The sequence below is a fragment of the Mastigoproctus giganteus genome, chromosome 2, assembly GCF_048544385.1.
Source record: "Mastigoproctus giganteus isolate SK-2022 chromosome 2, ASM4854438v1, whole genome shotgun sequence".
Lineage (NCBI taxonomy): Eukaryota > Metazoa > Arthropoda > Arachnida > Uropygi > Thelyphonidae > Mastigoproctus > Mastigoproctus giganteus.
In genome coordinates, this window is record NC_143576.1 from 49,264,951 (window position 1) to 49,284,643 (window position 19,693).

The window sequence follows — 19,693 nt, forward strand, 5'->3', positions numbered from 1 at the left end:
CCAATTTAAAATCTTGTCCTTTATCTAAACCTTGGTTTTCCAATAAATGTGCTAAGGCTGTTCAAGAGAAGAATGTTGCATATCGTAATTGGCTTGTTTCTAATTCTTCAGTTTCATTTTCTGCCTACACCAAAGCTGCAACAATTGTAAAGCAGTTATTAATCAGTCCAAACTAGAGTTTGAACAGGCTAAGAGTAGAAAACTTGCTTGTTGCCCTAATGGTAGCCGAGCATTCTGGTCTTTTGCCAAAGCTATTGGCTGCAACTTTTGCCCATCTCTGCTCCCACCTCTGTCCAAACCAGATGGTTCTGTTTTTCACTTAAGCCAAGGATAAAGCTGACCTGCTAGCATCCCATTTTTCTTCCAGCTCATGTATTAATGAACTTGGTAAAACACCTCCCACCATTCCCAACACGGTCCATTCAATGCCTCCTGTGGTCTTCCGTCAAAAGGATATCAGAAGGATTTTGATGAATCTTGATGCTAAGAAAGCTCCAGGTCCTGATGGTATTTCTCCACTTGTTCTCAAAATCTGTGCTCCTGAACTTACTCCTATTCTTTGCCGCCATTTTTCACTTTTTTCAAAGGGTGACAAATCCCTCCCATCCAATTATCGTCCCATTGCAATTACGTCTACTCTTTCTAAAGTAATGGAGAAATCAATTAACCGCCAACTCTTAAACTACCTAGAAACCTTCCGTCTGATCAACGATCACCAGTATGGATTCCGTCAGTGTCGATCCACTGGTGATATTCTGGGTTATGTTACCATTTATGGACTACTTCAATGGAAAGGTTCGGTGAAACACAAATACTTTGTAGTTGCTCTTGACATCTCAAAGGCTTTTGATCGTGTTTGGCATAAAGGTCTTCTAAACAAGCTTCCATCTTATGGTTTGCCAACCGTTTTTAGTAATTGGTTATCCAGTTTTCTCTCTGATTGCTCTCTGAGGGTGATGGTAGATGGCTCTCTGTCTTCTAACTTCTCCACTAATGCCGGTGTCCCCCAAGGTTCAGTTCTTTCCCCCACTCTTTTCCTCTTGTATATCAATGACTTTCTTCCATTGACTGGAAATCCTATCCATAGTTTTGCCGATGATAGCACATTGCATTCAACTTTCCATTTTGAGAAATCTTGTTCTGCTCAATCAGCTTCAACTTCTCGAAAATCTGCTACCAATTCCTTAAATGCCGATCTTCAGGTAATTCTCCAGTGGGGCAAAGTCAACTTAGTTGATTTCAACCCTTCTAAAACTCAGTCTTGTCTTATATCTCGCAAAAAGGATTCTTCTGCTCCTATGCTTATCTTTAGTGACACTCCAATTTCTAGGCAAAAGGATATATCTCTTTTGGGGATTACCCTGACTTCTAATCTCTCTTGGCACGAGCACATTACAAATATTGCTTCCTCTGCATCTAAAAAACTTGGTTTTCTCTTTTGCTCTCGGCGTTACTTTTCTTCGAAACAGCTGCTCACTCTGTATAAATCGCAAATCCGCCTTGCCATGGAATATTGTTCCCACATCTGGGGTGGTGCCCCCAAAACCTCTCTCAGGCTTCTTGATTCCATTCAGAAGAGGGCAGTTAGGTTAATTAATGACTCATCTCTAACAGAGTCTCTCCACTCGCTTTCTCATAGACGCACTATTTCTGCTGCTTGCCTCTTTTACAGATACTTCCATGGGCACTGTTCTTCTGAATTGACTTCTATAATTCCCGCCCTCTCTTTCAAAACAGTCCGAACACGTGCCGCCACCAGCCAACATCCATTTACTGTCCGACTTCAAACCCATAGAACCAACTTTTCATCTTCCTCATTTATTCATTCAACTGCCGTTTTCTGGAACAACCTTCCTTCATTCGTATTTCCTGATAATTACAATCTACAGAAGTTCAAGTCCAATGTCAACAAATATCTTCTTTCGTCTTCTCAACCTCCAACCCAAGCACGGTACTAAGTACTATAGGTTCTAATACCTCTCGTGTTTGGGGTTCACATAAAAAAAAAAAAAAAAAAACATTTTTTTCAAGAGTTTCTTTAACATACGTAGAAATGGTATCTGCAGTCTCGTTAGGCATCTTCTGTAATTCAATTAATTTTGTTTGTTCAATAAACTAACAAAACTAATCTACCGAGGTCCGCAGGGGTCCATGTTGGGCCCACTGCTTTAGAATGTTGTATTTGATCAGTTTCTGTTGATGGACCTGGGGATATAAATTAAATTACTATATTAGGGTTAGCCGTAAATGATTACATTAACCCGTATTCGTGTCTGTAAATTGCGTGTGTTCTCTGGTCGATTTGCCTGTTTTGCTGGACGAAAAAACCGCAGTTTCTGAGGAAAAAACCTTGCTATCTACGCCTGTTACCGACTAACTCAGCCACGGAGTGAAAAAAGCCCACTAAAGTTCCTCGCATCATCGACGGGATTCGAACCTGGGCCTTCCCCCCCCGGTGTGGGGAGGACGGTGACCACACCACTGTGCTATACAAGACCATGGCAGATTACCTATCACAAAGAAAGGTTCCCACGCAGATGGACCTGGGGGATGTCAAATCCCAGGCTTTTGCAGACGATCTGATTCTCACAGGGGAGGCAAATTCCAGAGCTGAGCTAGATACCCTGTCGACCACGCCATTCAACTTCTCCAAACCTGGGCAGCAAAGAACTTTCTCACTATTCAACCGAAGATGATTTCATGAACCCCCTGAAGTGGGACGGATGAAATCTTCTTTCTTGAAATTTTTTAATCTGTGGTGGTCTGCGCAGACTACCACAGATTAACATTGATGGCACCACAATAAAACGTGCAACACAGTTAAAATATTTAGGTGTACTACTAGCAGCCCGTGGGGAATAGTCTTCTGCATTGTAATCAATAAGCTGCCCAAGGGAGAAGTCTTGGACTCCTTGCAAAAACCTGATGGAACCTTCACCACCTCTTGACTGACTCTCTAAATAATATTCTTGATACCCTCTTCCCTCCGGAAAACATAAAGTTAAGCCCAGAGCAAACTCAAATAGTAGCCAGCAATGAAGCCTATGCACCAGACAACACAGAAGCACCATTTACCTTTGCAGAGATGAACCTAGCCCTAGCGAAGACAAAAGAAGGGAATACCCTTGGCTCTGACCTCCTTGAAGTTGAGGTGATTAAGAAATTCGCAGAACTTTATATTACCACCCTACTCAGTCTCTTCAATAGATGCTTGGCTGACGGCTCATTCCCTGCTACCTGAAGAGCAGCTACTCTCAAATTAATACTTAAAAACCCTGAAAAGCCGACACACCTTCCTACCTCCTACAGGCCAATAGCACTGCTCTCTGTTCTCGCTAAACTTCAAGAACGACTCCTCCTCTTCCGCCTTACTGATTGTTACAATGGAAACAACTTGCCTCAGCACTGCAGTTTGGCTTCAAGACGGGTCTCAGCGCTGAGGACGCCATCCATAAGCTCATCTCCCAAACTAATGAAATGCAGCACAAGTATACCCTAACCATTATGATGGATTTCGCCGGCGCCTTCAACCAGCTGTGGTGGCCCAGCGTTATTAGGCGGCTGCGGCTGACTGGAGTATAAAATCCTACCTCAACAACAGATCCGTCCAAATTGTAACCAAATATCAATGAGTCTCCTGATGTGTTACCAGGGGGTTGCCCCCCAGGGCACTGTTCTGTGACCATTCCTGTGGTAAATTGTCCTGGACGAGTTCCTGTGGTTGGATCTCGGCGCGGTCTTACCCCTGGCCTTCGCTGAAGACCTTGCTCTTGTAATGCACTCTGACACAAGAGATGGACTGGAAGTGAAAGCAAACTGAGCTCTCGGACGGCTACAGAATTGGGCCTCACTGCACCAACTATCTATCTCGGGTAAAAAAAACGAAGTCCATCCTGTTGAAAGGGAAACTTCAAATCCGCAGACCAAGGCCCTCTCTCTAATCTACAAAGCGGTATTCATACCGATTGTCGGCTATGGGGCCTCCATATGGTGCACTAGAGCAACACTTGAGCGGAACAGGCGTAAACTCGTTTAAATTCAGCGATTTATGCTTCTGTCTGTTACCACGGCATGCCGCACAGTCAGCACCCCTGCGCTCCAAGTCATCGCAGGATTCATGCCCCTCGACCTGGAAGTACTGAAAAGAGGCCTCTACCAGCGCCACAAGAAAGGTATTCCCACTCAAATTATCTGGACCTCACAAATGGCCATAAGCAAGAAAAAAGGCGTGTCGCCAGCCACCTGCAGCATGTATGGCAGGAGGCCTGGAATGCAACAAATAAAGGAGAAGTAACTAAGAAGTTCTTCCCCAAAATCGCCCTTACCTGTCCGAGGTCTCCTCCCTGGTATTCACCTGGACTGCAGCCAACCTTTCTGCTTACTGAGCACGGCCCATTCCAGCAAAAGTTAACAGCGGTCTGTATCGAAAACAATCCTTACTGCCATTGTGGAGATGAGGAGTCTTGGGTCCACGTTATGTACGAGTGCCGCTCATATGATGATTTCCGCTTACGACTCTTCACCGAAATACAATCCAGCCCCTGCCAACAGGAGCACATCCTCATAAACGATGAAAGATCTTATGCAGCCTTCACCCGATTTGCACAGGTACTTATTAACATGACGGGTTTATCACACGCATGACAGGCCTGACCAGAACATTCCACCACCATTGCAAACCTCAACAGGGGTAGAATAAATGCATCACCCACATCTTACTCTAATTCCTAGTGTGCAGGAAATTAAAGCAACCAAGCTAGCATGCAAACCCCACTCTGGGGTATGATGATGCTGGTACCCTCTTGTGGGTGCGGGATCTATGCTGCTGGCACTCTACTGAGTGCAGGATATCCCTTCAGAGCGCAAGGCCAATCGCGCTCATACAGGGACACCTGCCACCGTGTCTTTAATTCCCTATACCCTCTCTCTCCCACTTCACCTTAAATCACCGTGTCCCATCTTGGTCCATCTGTGTTCCTTACCCTACATTCTGCCCCACTCTACTCTTACTCTACTTCCTAGTGTGCTCTCTTCAACAAAAAGTTTTATTTTATTATTATTTTTTTTTAAATTATTTATTTATTTTTTATTTATTTATTTTTTATTTTATTTTTTTTAACTTGGTCTCTGTCAGGAAGCTCAGGTGACCCTGGCAGAGACCAGCCAGAGTATAACGGGCAGCCTCACTCACCTCCCAGTGGTGGTGGCGGGCAATGTAGGATCCCACTAGGGGCCCTGCGGCACAAGCAGCTAGAGACACAATAACAGAACAAAACACAGTACTTCTTAAACCAGACATTACACTTTTCTCTGGCCTTTGCAGTTGTTCTGCATTCCATCACAGAGTACATGTGGCGCAGATGTGGGAAACCACCGGTGGCGCCTGACCCAAAATACTATGCCACTATGTACTACTAGACATCAAATTATCCTTTCAGCCACACTTTAAATACCTCAGGACAATGATCAGAAAATACCAGCCATGGTGGCCAGGGTCTCGTAAAGTGATTAGGGTCTTAAGAAGCGAACAGTGGCGATTTCCTATAAGACAATCTTTGTCCCCGCAATCTCATGCGATTCGACCGTCTGATATGACAAAACTACACCGGCTGTGAACAGAAAAATATTGGATTCCAACCTCCTTGCCACTACCCGCACCTGCAGTACTGTAAGTACACCTGCCTTACAGGCAATTTCAGGAACGCTCCCACTTGCTCTTGAATTCTCCAGAACCGGAATGTTCTATTACATATCCAAAAGTGTCCCAGTTACCTTCTTGGACTTTACAACAGATCCTACGAACAACAGGAAGATGGAAAAAGCATGCCTTCAGACTCACCTACTGAAGGTGTAGCAAAATAGATAAGCCACCTCCAACAAAGAAGAGGTTACCCATGCTTTTTTCTCACAGACAAACAGAGGGCACCCCAAATCACCACCGTGGTTCTTTCCAGGACTCCATACAACATACCTACTAACAGGGCATGGCCCCTTCAAAGGCAAACTCGCTGGATTCAGGCACACTGAAAACCCACCCTGTGTACGAGGAGAGATCGAGGATTAATCATCTTATGTTTGATTGTCCCATATACGAGGAGGTAAGATGCATTTGGCCATGAGAGTCAGATATTTACCAAAAAGGCAAGAGTTTCTCCTCCTTAACACGGAAGAACAATACAAAGCCCTGACGCGATTCCCCGAGGACCTTTTTACTAGGCAAAGGATGTAAATAGCCATACGTTAAGAATAACACTGAACCCTTAATGTCTTCACTATCACCCCCCCATATTTTTGTCTGCCTTCACCCCCTCTTCAGTCTTTAACCCATACTCTACCTACTACGCATACGTTTTTTTTTTCTTTTTTTTATTCATGTGTATGTTTGTATGTATAGTATCTTATTTAAGTTGGCTCCCAAATGGTAGTTCAACTCCGCCGTGGTACACTGTGATGTTACAAAAACTCTGCAGAAAGGCCAAAAATGTTTGTAATGCTATGTTTGTGGTTGGATTTATTTTGGCGCAAAAGCAACTTTGGCCATATTGCGCCTATCTATTAGTATTATGTTACAATGACGTTCACGTTTCTTAATTATGGTTTATATCTGGCTAAAATATCATATTAATTTTAAATAAGTAAATATATTTTCAATATTGGAGTTATCGCCTAGAATCTGTGATAAAGTCAGGGAATCCTAAATATTTATAGGGAGATGGAAGGCTGATTGTCGCGCCATGTGGTATTGTGGACATTCTATAAGGAAATGTTTTACAGTGAGTTGACAAGAACAGTAGACGTTCTGGAGGATTTGCTTTCTTGAGTAAGTAAAAGTGTGTGAGATGTGTATGTCCAATGCGCAGTCTGGTTAAAATGACTTCTTCGTGCCGATTCTTACGAAGATTCGAATTCCATGGCTGAAGTTCATGTTTTATTTGAAACAGTTTATTGTTTGATTCATTTTGCCATATATGTGACCACTGAGTGTGGAGAACCTGTTTTATGATAGGTCTGTAATCGGAATGAGGAACTTTGTAAAGCCTTAGGTTTGTATTTGTAGGATTCTTTGCTGATCGATCAGCTCTTTCATTACTTTCAATGCCTGTATGTCCTGGGATTCAACAGAATTTTACTTGCCTCATTTTGCTTTTCAGTTTCACAAGATAAGCTTGTATTTGGTAAAGAATGGGATGTGATGGAGTCTGCTTTTGTTGGAGAGCATTATTGCACTCAATAAATCTGTGTATATGAGATGTTTCAGAAGAGAAGAACACGCAATGTATTTTAAGGGCATTAGTAGGGCGAATAGCTCAGCAGAATAGCTACTGCATTGGTTTGGGAGTTGCTGTGAGATAACAGTGTGTGGTAAGACCACTGCAGCACTAAATTTGGTATCTGTTTTAGAGCCGTCTGTATATATTTGAAGATATTCAGAGAACTGTGATGAGTGAGCTGCATGCATCTGTTTTATATTGACATTTGCCAGAGTGCTTTTTCCCCACTGTTTTGTCGCGCCTAACTGTGACATAAGTGTCACAGTTAGGCGTGAAAGTGTGCCATGGTGGAATGCTTATGCTATTATCCTCATGCACGTTGTCAAAGCTTAGGCCCAATTTTGAAACTATTTCTTTTAGTCGTATTCCAGCTGGTTTATTTACTGTGGGTTTATTGCTGTAGAGTATCTCCCACTGTGGATTGAAGAGATACTGCCAAGTAAGATGATGAGGAAGACTTCGGATTTTAATAGCATAGTTTAATAGCAGCATTTGCCTCCGGAGATATAGTGAAGGCTCATGGGTCTCTGCATATAAGCTTTGTACAGGCGATGTTCTGTATGCCCCTAAGGAAATTCGTAAGGCACTATGATATATGGAATCAAGCCATTTGATAACACTTGGTCTACACGAGCTATACACAGGGGCTCCATAGTCAGTCTTGATCTGATTATAGCACGGTATAGGTGAAGTCGTGTGAACCGATCAACTCCCCACTTCATTACAGAAAGAACGCTGAGAATATTTTTTTTTTTTTTTTTGACAGGTTGTTCGGAGGCATTTGATATGTTCCAAAAAGTTAAGTTTTTTATCAAGAATCAGGCCAAGGAAACGTATACAATTTGCTAGAGGTATCAGCTGGTTTTCTAGTCTTATTTCTGGATCTGTGTGCATTTTTCGCTTTCTACAGAAATGTATGGACATTTATTTTTTTCATTTATATTTGATATTAATACTCTTTATTATTATTCCTAGATATATAATATGTACCAAAAAATTACAAAAAAAAAAACCCGACAAAATTGTGACATTTTGGGAGATCTCGTTACTACAAACTTCGTTATTACAAAAGGTGAAAATTTAGATCCCTTGAACTTTGTATTAACGAGATTCGACTGAATTTTCATTTTTTTCCATCTACTGCGATATGATTTGCGCTAGGCTATTCCCGCACATTCCTTTGTCTACGTCATGCACTGAGTTCTTAACAACTCCACAATTTGTACTACGTTTATTCTTAAACATCATAGTGGATGCTTACCGTACTTGTCCTTGTGATGTTGGAACCAGACCTGTTCAGTGAATCATGGCTTCCCGATTTTTTCTTGTAGCCAGAAGATACTTTAGAGACTTTATGAACTGGAGCAAACAGACCATACTTCATACAACAAATGAAGTACCTGGAAAGAAGAAAAAAATCTATGCAGTAGAATTTTATGGGACATTAATTTAAAAATTTCTTATTGTTCATGTTGTTGGCAACATATAAAATAAACGTTAACGCACAATCCCAATTATCAGTTTATTATTCGAAATGAAACATTTAATACAATGAATTATCTGTTTATCTTAATTAGGCCTGTAAAACATCAAAGAACATGTTAATATACGTTTGAACATCTTGAATGTCAGATATATGTACATCTTGAATGTCAAAATATATAGTGGGGCTCAAACATTATCAGCTAAATTTCTAGGTTTGTTCTTATACTGGCATCCGATTGACCTTTGCTGAACCATCCAGGACCATCAGTCATGTCGAAGCAGGGTTCAAAATGGTATGTTGAAGCTGCATCCCCTTTTATTAGGACTCCCCTTTCCGTATTTCCACTGGTTTCAGCGCACGCCAAACATGTCGGATTCGTAGGATTTTAGCCTTAGTTGCATCTATTATCCTAAGTATAGATGCAGCTGCTAGAAATCTGCCATGTCAGTGCTTTCTTGCCGACCGGGCTAGCCGGGTGGGTAAAGTGCCTGCCTGGCAACCCAAAGTTCGCGGGTTCGAATCCCGTCTCGGGCTTGGATATTACGATGGTGCCGTACTCCCGGTTGGACCTCACGGCCACGATGCATGAAGGAAGCAGGAAAGAACTGGTTCCTCCGTGTATTGCTCACATCATACCATAAAAAAAGTGCTTTCTTGCTAATTTTCATTAAGTTCTAATCGATTTTGTATCCTTCCTCTAGCTGTAACTAGGACGGTCATTATTAACAGTATAGCGATTGATGACGTGGCTTCCATTTTCAACCTACCATTCAGGATTACATGAATTGTGATAACATAGAAGTGAATATTCAGTTAAATTTTTCTAAAAATGGATGTACTGTTGCTAGCAATATAGGTTGTCGTGAATGTATGCTGATTGTGCGTAAAAGTGAAAATAGTAGTTTTAGTAGCGTTAACGTGGTTTGTAACCGCTGTGACCCCCACCCACAAAACTTACAACTGCCATCTTGGCACATATTAAACCTAGTAAGGCATATGATATTAATTTTCCTTGCCCTACATCAAAGAATTTAGGCGTGAAAACATCGCAGTGTTCCCCTCCCCAACACACTATTTTCCACCCGGAAACCGAAATGCCGAACGTCGATATAATCAGTAGCGATATGCGACATTGTTTTAAAAAGAAATACTAGGCAAAGAACACCGGTAGAGGACACTGAACTTGAAACAACTGGCTATAATCCAGGGTCCACATCTCAGTGGAGACGCTGCAAGCCATGCGATCGCCTTCTGAATCATCTGAGGTGGAAAACACTAAGGAATCCAGTCGGAAATCTGACTCCAAAGTATCTAACAACGAAACAGAGAAGAAAGATCCAACACAGACAAAACAAGGCCATTAGATGTTATTTTCCAACACAGAATACTGGAGGAATATTGGAGGAAATTATGGCTTCACAATAAGAAGAATCACAATAGCAGTAAGACTGCAAATCAGAGAACTGGTCCGCTCTACAGAAGCAAGTAACAACTTTACATGTCAAAATCAAATTCTCTAGGCAAAAGTTGAATGCCTAAATAAAAACAATAAGAAATATCACACACCAGAATCATCACCTACGCCCAGATAGACGAACTCTGCACCCTAAGAAACCAGAGACCATGGTTATAATAAATATTACAAATACTGAATCGCACTCTTCCAGTAAGGCAGTTATTAATCAACATCAGCTTTAAATGAAAAGTTTAAAAATAAAGGGATTAAGAAAGACTAAGAAAGTATAAGAACGAGAGGGGTGGTTACTGAAACTGCCACCGAGGAGGATGCCTCCAAAATCAGAAAGTTAAAGGAGATGGAAACTTTGATCCTTAAAATGAGGCTTCCCCAAGGGGGAGGACCCACCGTAACAACTTTTTGAAGTAGAAAAAAAAAAAAAAAAAACTATCCAAAACTGCATGGAGGAAGTGCCGGTATATATAAATTTTTTTCCGAGATTATGCCACTTGAAATGTAGAGAATTTGTTCTCAAAAGGGCTGTACCCTCCAAATCCCAATTACACTACAACTGCATTAGAGACTGCAACTGCAAATGTCTTCCAGAACCTGGGATATTATCAAAAGCCAGGATAGAGTCTACGCTGGCTGGACCATAGACTGGATATTAAATGTCCAATATACGAAAAAGCCCTGAATGCATATAAGTATAGAATATTCACCTATGGCTTGCTCACCTATGGAGTTGGTGTACAACGTTACCCTAAGGGAACCCCACTCTCACATAGTGACCAAAGTCAACACACTGTGCACTGTTCAGGCAGCAGATGCTCACATTGCTAGCCAGCTCACTCTCTCTCTCTCTGAGAGAATATAGCCCCTACAACCATTACCTACAGTCTGTATTAGCTGTCCTGCCTGACTGCAGACTTCTAGTTTCAATGGATGTAAATTGTCATCCAGACCTCTGGTATATGTATAGGTATATATGGGTCGAACGGCTCCTGGGATTTCTCCCATCTCTGCGTATGTGCAATGAATCAGACAAGCCAGGGATTTAAAAGTATATGGGTCATGTAGTATGTAGCATGTTTTGTCCTTGTTCATCCGGCCTTTTAGCCGCCGGGCCCCTAGTGTGACACGACATTACCCTACCTTGCCACGGCGAGGCCGCCCGGGTTTTACCCATATAGTCCTCTGGCGGATCCTCCCATCTACTTTCCTGGGATTTCAGTGGCTAGAACCTAAAAAAAAAAAAGGTGCTCGAGGTTAGTTATTAGTGTTTGATAGAATAATTTAGAAGACGTTTGCGAGGGGCTATACGCTGAAATAATATTTTCTATAAATGGGTCGGGCAAGAAATTTTGATGTAGTTAAATTTGGACTCTTAGGGCTGAAAACACTGTGAAAGTCAACAGTAAAGGGAGGGGGAGACTGGAGACTGGAGGGAAGAAAAGGAAGTAAGGTGTCGATAGAGAGGATGGCCCCGCGGTTGCAGTGGAGCAGGTCCGTGCCCCACCAGAGAGAAGAGATTTGGGGAAGGGGAGGAGTGGGGGACAAAGCACCCTCTTCCCACTACAGGGGAAAGAAAGCACCGTTCAAGAGAGAAAGAGTGTATGATGAGTCATATGACCATCTTGGATGTCCTTTAGTCCAGGTGCCCAACAAGGCAAGATGAGGTTTTTCTGGTTTTCTGTAGTGTCTCTGACCGAGTTGAGTCACAGTCTTACTTGTATTTCCATTACTCTTGGCCATTGCGGGATGGCTGTTGTCTCGTGATTGATATTGTCCTATTCGTGGATTTGTGACTTTTGGGATACCTCCAGTCAAGGGGAAGGGAGGGTTCGTTGTCTTGTGAACAGATTTTGCGCAAAAAGTGTGAAGGTTTTGTAAGTCTCTTCCTCTTACAGAACGATGTCTTCCTGTTTCGAATAAGCGAGTGAATCTTGGTGTATTGTTGACATCTGAGGTCCTCGTAGTGGTCACACTCGTAGACCAGGTGCTCCCAGGACTTCTCCTGTCCACAGGAGCACCGCGGAGTAGCTGAGATTCCAAAGTCATATAGCCTCTTTCTAAATAACTCATGTCCAGTCAATAGATATGTGGTTTGGAGTCCTGGTTTGTTCCACTGTTTTGGAGGAGCTGCAATTTTCCTGTGGAAATTTCCTTCTCTAGCCTGGTTTGTACCAGGATGGTCTCCATTTTCATCCAAATGGAGACGATCTCTGCGCCGAGAACAGTGGTAATCCTGTTGGTTGGCTACTTAAAGAGGCTCCCCAGAGTAGTTCGCAAAGCAAGGGACTGCTCTAGGAAGGTTCCTTCTGGGAGAGCTGGGTCTCTTGTAGTTTATGCCATGGTTTTCCTGAGGCTTTGTCATTTTGGGTGGCAGTTTGCTCTGTGGATTCCTTGTTTTCACTTTGGGAGCGAGTCTTCCTGTCAGTATTTGGTGCAACATATTTCTTGTACTTCCGCTTGGAGGCGGAAGCTCCAGATTGCGTGGATTCAGTATTCTCACAGCAGTCCACTATGACCGGGTCTTCACTGTGAGCTGACTGCGACATAGGCGCTCCAGAATTTCCTGGTATCTCTTCCTTTTCCATCATTTTCATGTTATCCGGTTCACTTCGGATAACCAAGTCTGTATTGTTTTCATTCAAGAGAGGAATGAAAGGTACGTCGAATGACACTAGCTAGGTGTTTGTAATGCAATTATTCTTGCAGCAGAGCAATAGGTTTTTGGGCTATCCCCCCCTCCAAAAATAGCATTAGCATGAGCATTAGTACAGGCATACGATGCAAGAAAGCAAGATTAAGCAGCATCAGCCGAAAAAAAAAAAAAAAACCCTCACATTTCACCCCTCCATTCGTTCCAAATGCCTGTTCAGTTCAGCCTTAAATTTATTTAGGATATTAATAAATAAATAAATATTCATTTATTGCAAATACAGCAAGCCCATTACCGCAGACCCATCACAGCACATGGCTAGGGGCAGATAATATTACAAAGGAAAAAACATAAAATAATCGAATATATGTACATAGCCGATTTCATATAGACATTAACAATGACTAGGAATGATAGTTATTAATTAAAAAAGAATTTGCACAACAGGACCTTTGGCTTTCAGTTGGAGTTACTGGGTTGGATTATTTTTCTTGATTTTATCGGAGATCTGACTCCTGTAGGCTTCAGAGTTGATTAACCTGTTGCAATCAATGTTGTGATGATTTATGAGGTGAAGGGATGCATTGGGGAACATTGTTCATTGTCCATTTGTTTGAGCTTGGAGAGGTTGGATTTGAATTGCTGGTTTCTTGAATTTTCTCTGTTGGGGGCAGCTGTTATATTGGCTAAGTGTGGTGAATCGCATGCAGAAGTGATTAACTTCGCAAGAAGAATGATTCCAGACTCGTTGATCATCTTTTGCAGAGGCTTTGTTTTTAAGTTTTCATAAAGCTGTTGCCTGATTATTGTATGGGGAAAACGAAGCTTACTATCGAATCATCTAAGAACCCAATATTCTAGGGCAAGGAATTTCTTTACGGTTACTTGAGGAGCACCGGACCAGATTTCGGATGCATAAGACAGAATGGGAAAGATGCATCTTTGAACATGCTTAATGACTCTTTTTCTGTCTTGAATCGGTGCTGTTTCTTGTTTGATTAACCATTTTGCTGTTTGAATTTTTTTGAGCGACATAAATACTGGGCATTAAAGGAGAGATTTTTATCAAAAACAACTCCAAGGTCTTCGTGAGCATAAACATTTGGGATTGGGACATCTGCAATTTTTATTTCTATGTGGTTGAGTTGATTCTGAAGGGAATAAGTAATTTGAGCAGATTTGCTTGCATTTATAGTCAGATTGAGCTCTTTCAGATATTTGATGATTTCACAAATCTGTGAATTCGCATCATTGATAACTTTGCAATTATCATCACAGGCTTTGGAGATTATAAATAACTTTAAATCATCGGTATATGCCAGTAGATTTGGATTTTCTTGTAGAAGTGATTGAAGAGATGCTGAAAATTAGCATTTAGCATTAGCATTAGTAGAGGCATTTGATGCAAGAAAGCAAGCTTATGCAGCATCAGCCAAAAAAAAAAAAAAAAAGTAACATAAATAAATAAAAATAACCACTTCCACTTCACCCCTCTGTTCGTTCGAAATACCTGTCCAGCTGAGCCTTAAACTTATTTAGGCTATCAACTTCCACGACAAGGGATGGAAGTCTGTTCCACCCACCAACCACCCGCTGGCTAAAGGCAAATTTCCGCACATCTATCCTACATCTGTCTTTCCTCAATTTGAATTTATGCCCTCTCAGGTGATTTTTCTGAGCTAGAGGAAGAATCCCATCAGCATTGAGCATGCTCAAACCATTCAAGGCTTTGTACACCTCTATCAGATCACCCCGCTGGTGCCTAGTTTCCAGACACTATAATTTGCAAAACTTAAGCCTTTCTTCGTAAGAGAACCCCTTTGTCCCATTCACCAATCTAGTTGCCCTTCTCTGTACTCGTTCCAGCAGCTCTACATCCTTCCTGAAATGAGGCCTCCAGGCCTGTATACAGTACTCTAGGTGTGGCCTGACCATTGCCTTATACAAGGGAATAATCACCTCCTTATCCCTGCTAGAAAAATTCCTATATATCATTGACAATACACCATGAGCTACTCTTGCAGCTCGTCTGCACTGCTCAGAGAACTTCATATCTGCCTGCACCACCACCCCCAGGTCCCTTTCATTCTCTACCACTGTCAGTGTAGTACCACAGAGTTGATACGCTGCTCTGGGGTTGCTGTTTCCCATATGTAGTACTTTACATTTGTCAATGTTAAACTTCATTTGCCACCTCGAAGCCCATCTGCTCAACCTTTCCAAATCCTGTTGCAGCAGCATAGTGTCAGTAGTGTCCTTGACAACCCTGCCAACCTTCGTATCGTCTGCAAACTTGGACATTAAGCCTGATATACCATCATCAATATCATTTATAAATACAGAAAACAATAAAGGCCCCAATACTGAACCCTGAGGGACTCCACTAATAACATTAGTCCACGATGAGCAGTGTCCATTGATTACCACTCTCTGTCTTCTCCCCCTCAACCACCCCTTTATCCATAGCAGCAACTTGCCTCCAATGCCACACTGCTCCAATTTGTGCAGCAGTCTTCCATGTGCAACAGTATCAAAAGCCTTTCTAAGATCCAAGTATATAATATCAAAGTTATTCCCTGCATCCAGTTCTTTTGTGACTGCATCATAGTATCCAATCAAATTGGTCAGGCAAGACTTCCCCTTAACTAAAATATAGTACTGGAGAGAACGGTTCCTTGAGGAATGCCTGTTGAGGTTGGTACGAGAATATTGTCAATACTACTTCTCCTCTTCCACACTAGTATTGTCAATACTAGTGTGGTAGAGGAGAAGTCTGCGATTTAGGCTGTATTGAAGATAGGAAATAATCGTTGTGCCAACGAGAAAATGATTTTTTAGTATTTCAAAAGCTTTTTTTGAGATCTATGTTGTCGAAAGCACCTTTGATGTCAACATAAAATGCATCGCAATGGGCCTTATCTTGAATCGAGTTTGGATGTGTACAAAAGTAAATGGTGTCAGCTAGGCTTGTCTTCTTGTTCATAAGAATTAAATGCTATAAATCTGTTTTGTATACCTTCAGTGCAAATGTCAGAATCCAAAAACTGGATCATGTTGTAAGGTAGCTGTTGTTTTTGTAGAAAGTGCTCTTTTAATGTGCTTTAGCGTGGGCATATCATAATTTTTGTATGACTGAAATTTTTTGAGTTTAAACAATGCTCTGCTCTTTTCCAACAATAATTCAACCTGCGATAGACAGACAGAGTCTTGGTCCCCTGCGTCGAAAAGCAGAAAGACCTGGGTATGGCTTTTGATCGAAAATTAAGATTCCATCATCACATTGAAGAACTCTGGGAAAAATTCAACAGGAAACGGTGGATTGCCAAGCAGCACTTGCTACATATTCATAACACCAATCTGATAAGAACGTACGTGTGTATGTATAGTATCTTATGTAGGACGGCACCTGAGCGAAAGTTGAACTCCGTATTTGTACACTGTGATGGTTACAGAGCACTGTAACAGGCCAGAAATGTGTGCAATGTTATGTTCGTGCAGTGTGTGTGTTGTTGTGTTGTTTAGTTGTTTCTGGCCGTTTTGTCACCAGGCAGGCGATCACCTGGAAAGCCTGCCCAGTGTCCGTCTGCACTACGGGGAAGTAGGCCACAACTGCACATAAACCATGGCCAACCTCAACAGTCACGCACTGAATGTTCAAAGAGGATTTTGAGCCATTCAAAAGAATCCCGTGCCGGCAACAGCACACACACATTCCCAGGAGACAGGACAGCAGAATACGATGAAATAAGGTGAGAATAGCATAAAGTAAAAAAAAAAAAATAAATAAAAATGAATAAAAAAGGAAGAAAAAATATATATATAAAAAACAAAAAATAATAATTAAATAAAATATTAAAAAAATAATAATTAAATAAAATATAAAAAAATAATAAAAAATATAAAAAATAAATAAAAATAAATAAAAAATAAATAAAATAAATAAAAATAAAAATAAAATAAAAATAATTAAAATCTTTATCCATCTCTTGCCCACGTCTTTATCCAGTGCTGCCCAAAGTGGTCCACAAAGAGAAAAGGTGTATTGTCAAACATGATCGGCAGGAACAAATTCTAGATATAATTCTGAATTCTGTTAATCTGGAGTGGTGTCAGAAGTCCCTGGTCGATGACGGTATCACTGAGCAGAGGAAGGATTTAGTTGCAGAGAGTCTTGATAAAGGATGAGTCAGAAAAGCGCAGCATCTGTTAAAATCTTTGCGTGTTGATGAAAGCCACAACAATTTTGTATATGATGTCATTAGGACGACTAGGCAGCACAGAGTTGTATTATGATTTATGATGTGTTTTCAGTTTAATTTCTTGAATTAACATTGAGGTTGAAAGCCTTCCTGCGATTAAAAGCAGCATTGCAGAAGGTTTGAAGGGGCTGGAAATTGTTTACAGAAATTCAACTTCTCACCTCCGGGACACAAGTTTGGTACTTTTTTTTTTTTTTTTTTTTTTTATGTGAACCCCAAACACGAGAGGTATTAGAACCTATAGTACTTAGTACCGTGCTTGGGTTGGAGATTGAGAAGACGAAAGAAGATATTTGTTGACACTGGACTTGAAATTCTGTAGATTGTAATTTTCAGGAAATACGTATGAAGGAAGGTTGTTCCAGAAAACGGCAGTTGAATGAATAAATGAGGAAGATGAAAAGTTGGTTCTGTGGGTTTGAAGTTGGACAGTAAATGGATGTTGGCTGGTGGCGGCACGTGTTCGGACTGTTTTGAAAGAGAGAGCGGGAATTATAGAAGCTATTTCAGAAGAACAGTGCCCATGGAAGTATCTGTAGAAGAGGCATGCAGCAGAAACAGTGCGTCTATGAGACAGCGAGTGGAGAGACTCTGTTAGAGATGAATCATTAATTAACCTAACTGCCCTCTTCTGAATGGAATCAAGAAGCCTGAGAGAGGTTTTGGGGGCACAACCCCAGATGTGGGAACAATATTCCATGGTAAGGCGGATTTGCGATTTATACAAAGTGAGCAGCTGTTTCGAAGAAAAGTAACGCCGAGAGCGAAAGAGAAAACCAAGTTTTTCAGATGCAGAGGAAGCAACATTTGTAATGTGCTTGTGCCAAGAGAGATTAGAAGTCAGGGTAATCCCCGAAAGAGATATATCCTTTTGCCTAGAAACTGGAGTGTCACTAAAGATAAGCATAGGAGCAGAAGAATCCTTTTTGCGAGATATAAGACAAGACTGAGTTTTAGAAGGGTTGAAATCAACTAAGTTGACTTTGTCCCACTGGAGAATTACCTGAAGATCGGCATTGAAGGAATTGGTAGCAAATTTTCGAGAAGTTGAAGCTGATTGAGCAAGACAAGGTTTCTCAAAATGGAAAGTTGAATGCAATGTGCTATCATCGGCAAAACTATGGTTAGGATTTCCAGTCAATGGAAGAAGGTCATTGATATACAAGAGGAAAAGAGTGGGGGAAAGAACTGAACCTTGGGGGACACCGGCTTTAGTGGAGAAGTTAGAAGACAGAGAGCTATCAACGATAACCCTCAGTGAGCGATCAGAGAGAAAACTGGATAACCAATTACTAAAAACAGTTGGTAAACCATAAGATGGAAGCTTGTTTAGAAGACCTTTATGCCAAACACAATCAAAAGCCTTTGAGATGTCAAGAGCAACTACTTGTGTTTCATCGAACCTTTCCATTGAATTAGTCCACAAATGGGTAACATAAGCCAGAATATCACCAGTGGATCGACACTGACGGAATCCATACTGGTGATCGTTGATCAGACGGAAGGTTTCTAGGTAGTTTTAGAGTTGGCGGTTAATTGATTTCTCCATTACTTTAGAAAGAGTAGAAGTAATTGCAATGGGACGATAATTGGATGGGAGGGATTTTTCACCCTTTTTAGGAACTGGCTGAATATGAGCAAATTACCAAGCAGAAGGAAAAACACCTTTAGAATAAGAAAGTGAAAAAAGGCGGCAAAGAATAGGAGTAAGTTCAGGAGCACAGGTTTTAAGAACAAGTGGAGAAATACCATCAGGACCTGGAGCTTTCTTAGCATCGAGATTCATCAAAATCCTTCTGATATCCTTTTGACGGAAGACCACAGGAGGCATTGAATGGAGTGTGTTGGGAATGGTGGGAGGTTTTTTAACAAGATCATTAATACATGAGCTGGAAGAAAAATGGGATGCTAGCAGGTCAGCTTTATCCTTGGCTGAAGTGACAACAGAACCATCTGGTTTGGACAGAGATGGGAGCAGAGATGGGCAAAAGTTGCAGCCAATAGCTTTGGCAAGAGACCAGAATGCTCGGCTACCATTAGGGCAACAAGCAAGTTTTCTACTCTTAGCCTGTTCAAACTCTAGTTTGGACTGATTAATAACTGCTTTACAATTGTTGCAGCTTTGGTGTAGGCAGAAAATGAAACTGAAGAATTAGAAACAAGCCAATTACGATATGCAACATTCTTCTCTTGGACAGCCTTAGCACATTTATTGGAAAACCAAGGTTTAGATAAAGGACGAGATTTTAAAGTGGAGTGTGCGATAAAGGATTCCATTCCTGCAAGAATAATTTCGCTGATGCGATCTGAGCAAACGTTGACAATAGAAGTTTTGAAGCAGTAATCTGACCAAGGAAAAGAAGAAAAGAAGTCTCGCAGGTCATCCCATTTTGCATTCTTGTAATGCCAAACAACACGAGGTTGGGAATAGCCATCAGATAAAGGTTCCATTGGAGAAGAGACAATCACAAGTTGTGATCTGAAGTGCCTAAAGGAGCTTTCACTTCGACCATGTACTTAGAAGGGTTGTTTGTGAGAAAAAGATCAAGCGTATTG

General features: G+C 41.4%; 1 protein-coding gene across 1 annotated transcript in view; it reads right to left on the reverse strand.

Annotated features, from left to right (window-relative positions):
• Nucleotides 1-19,693, reverse strand: part of LOC150089295 (CAP-Gly domain-containing linker protein 1-like) — a 291,929-nt gene that overhangs the window by 125,320 nt on the left and 146,916 nt on the right. Inside the window, exon 3 of the mRNA XM_090388928.1 lies at nucleotides 8,533-8,671. Coding sequence (XP_090245054.1) covers nucleotides 8,533-8,671 — 139 coding nt within the window. The remainder of the gene's footprint in view (nucleotides 1-8,532; nucleotides 8,672-19,693) is intronic.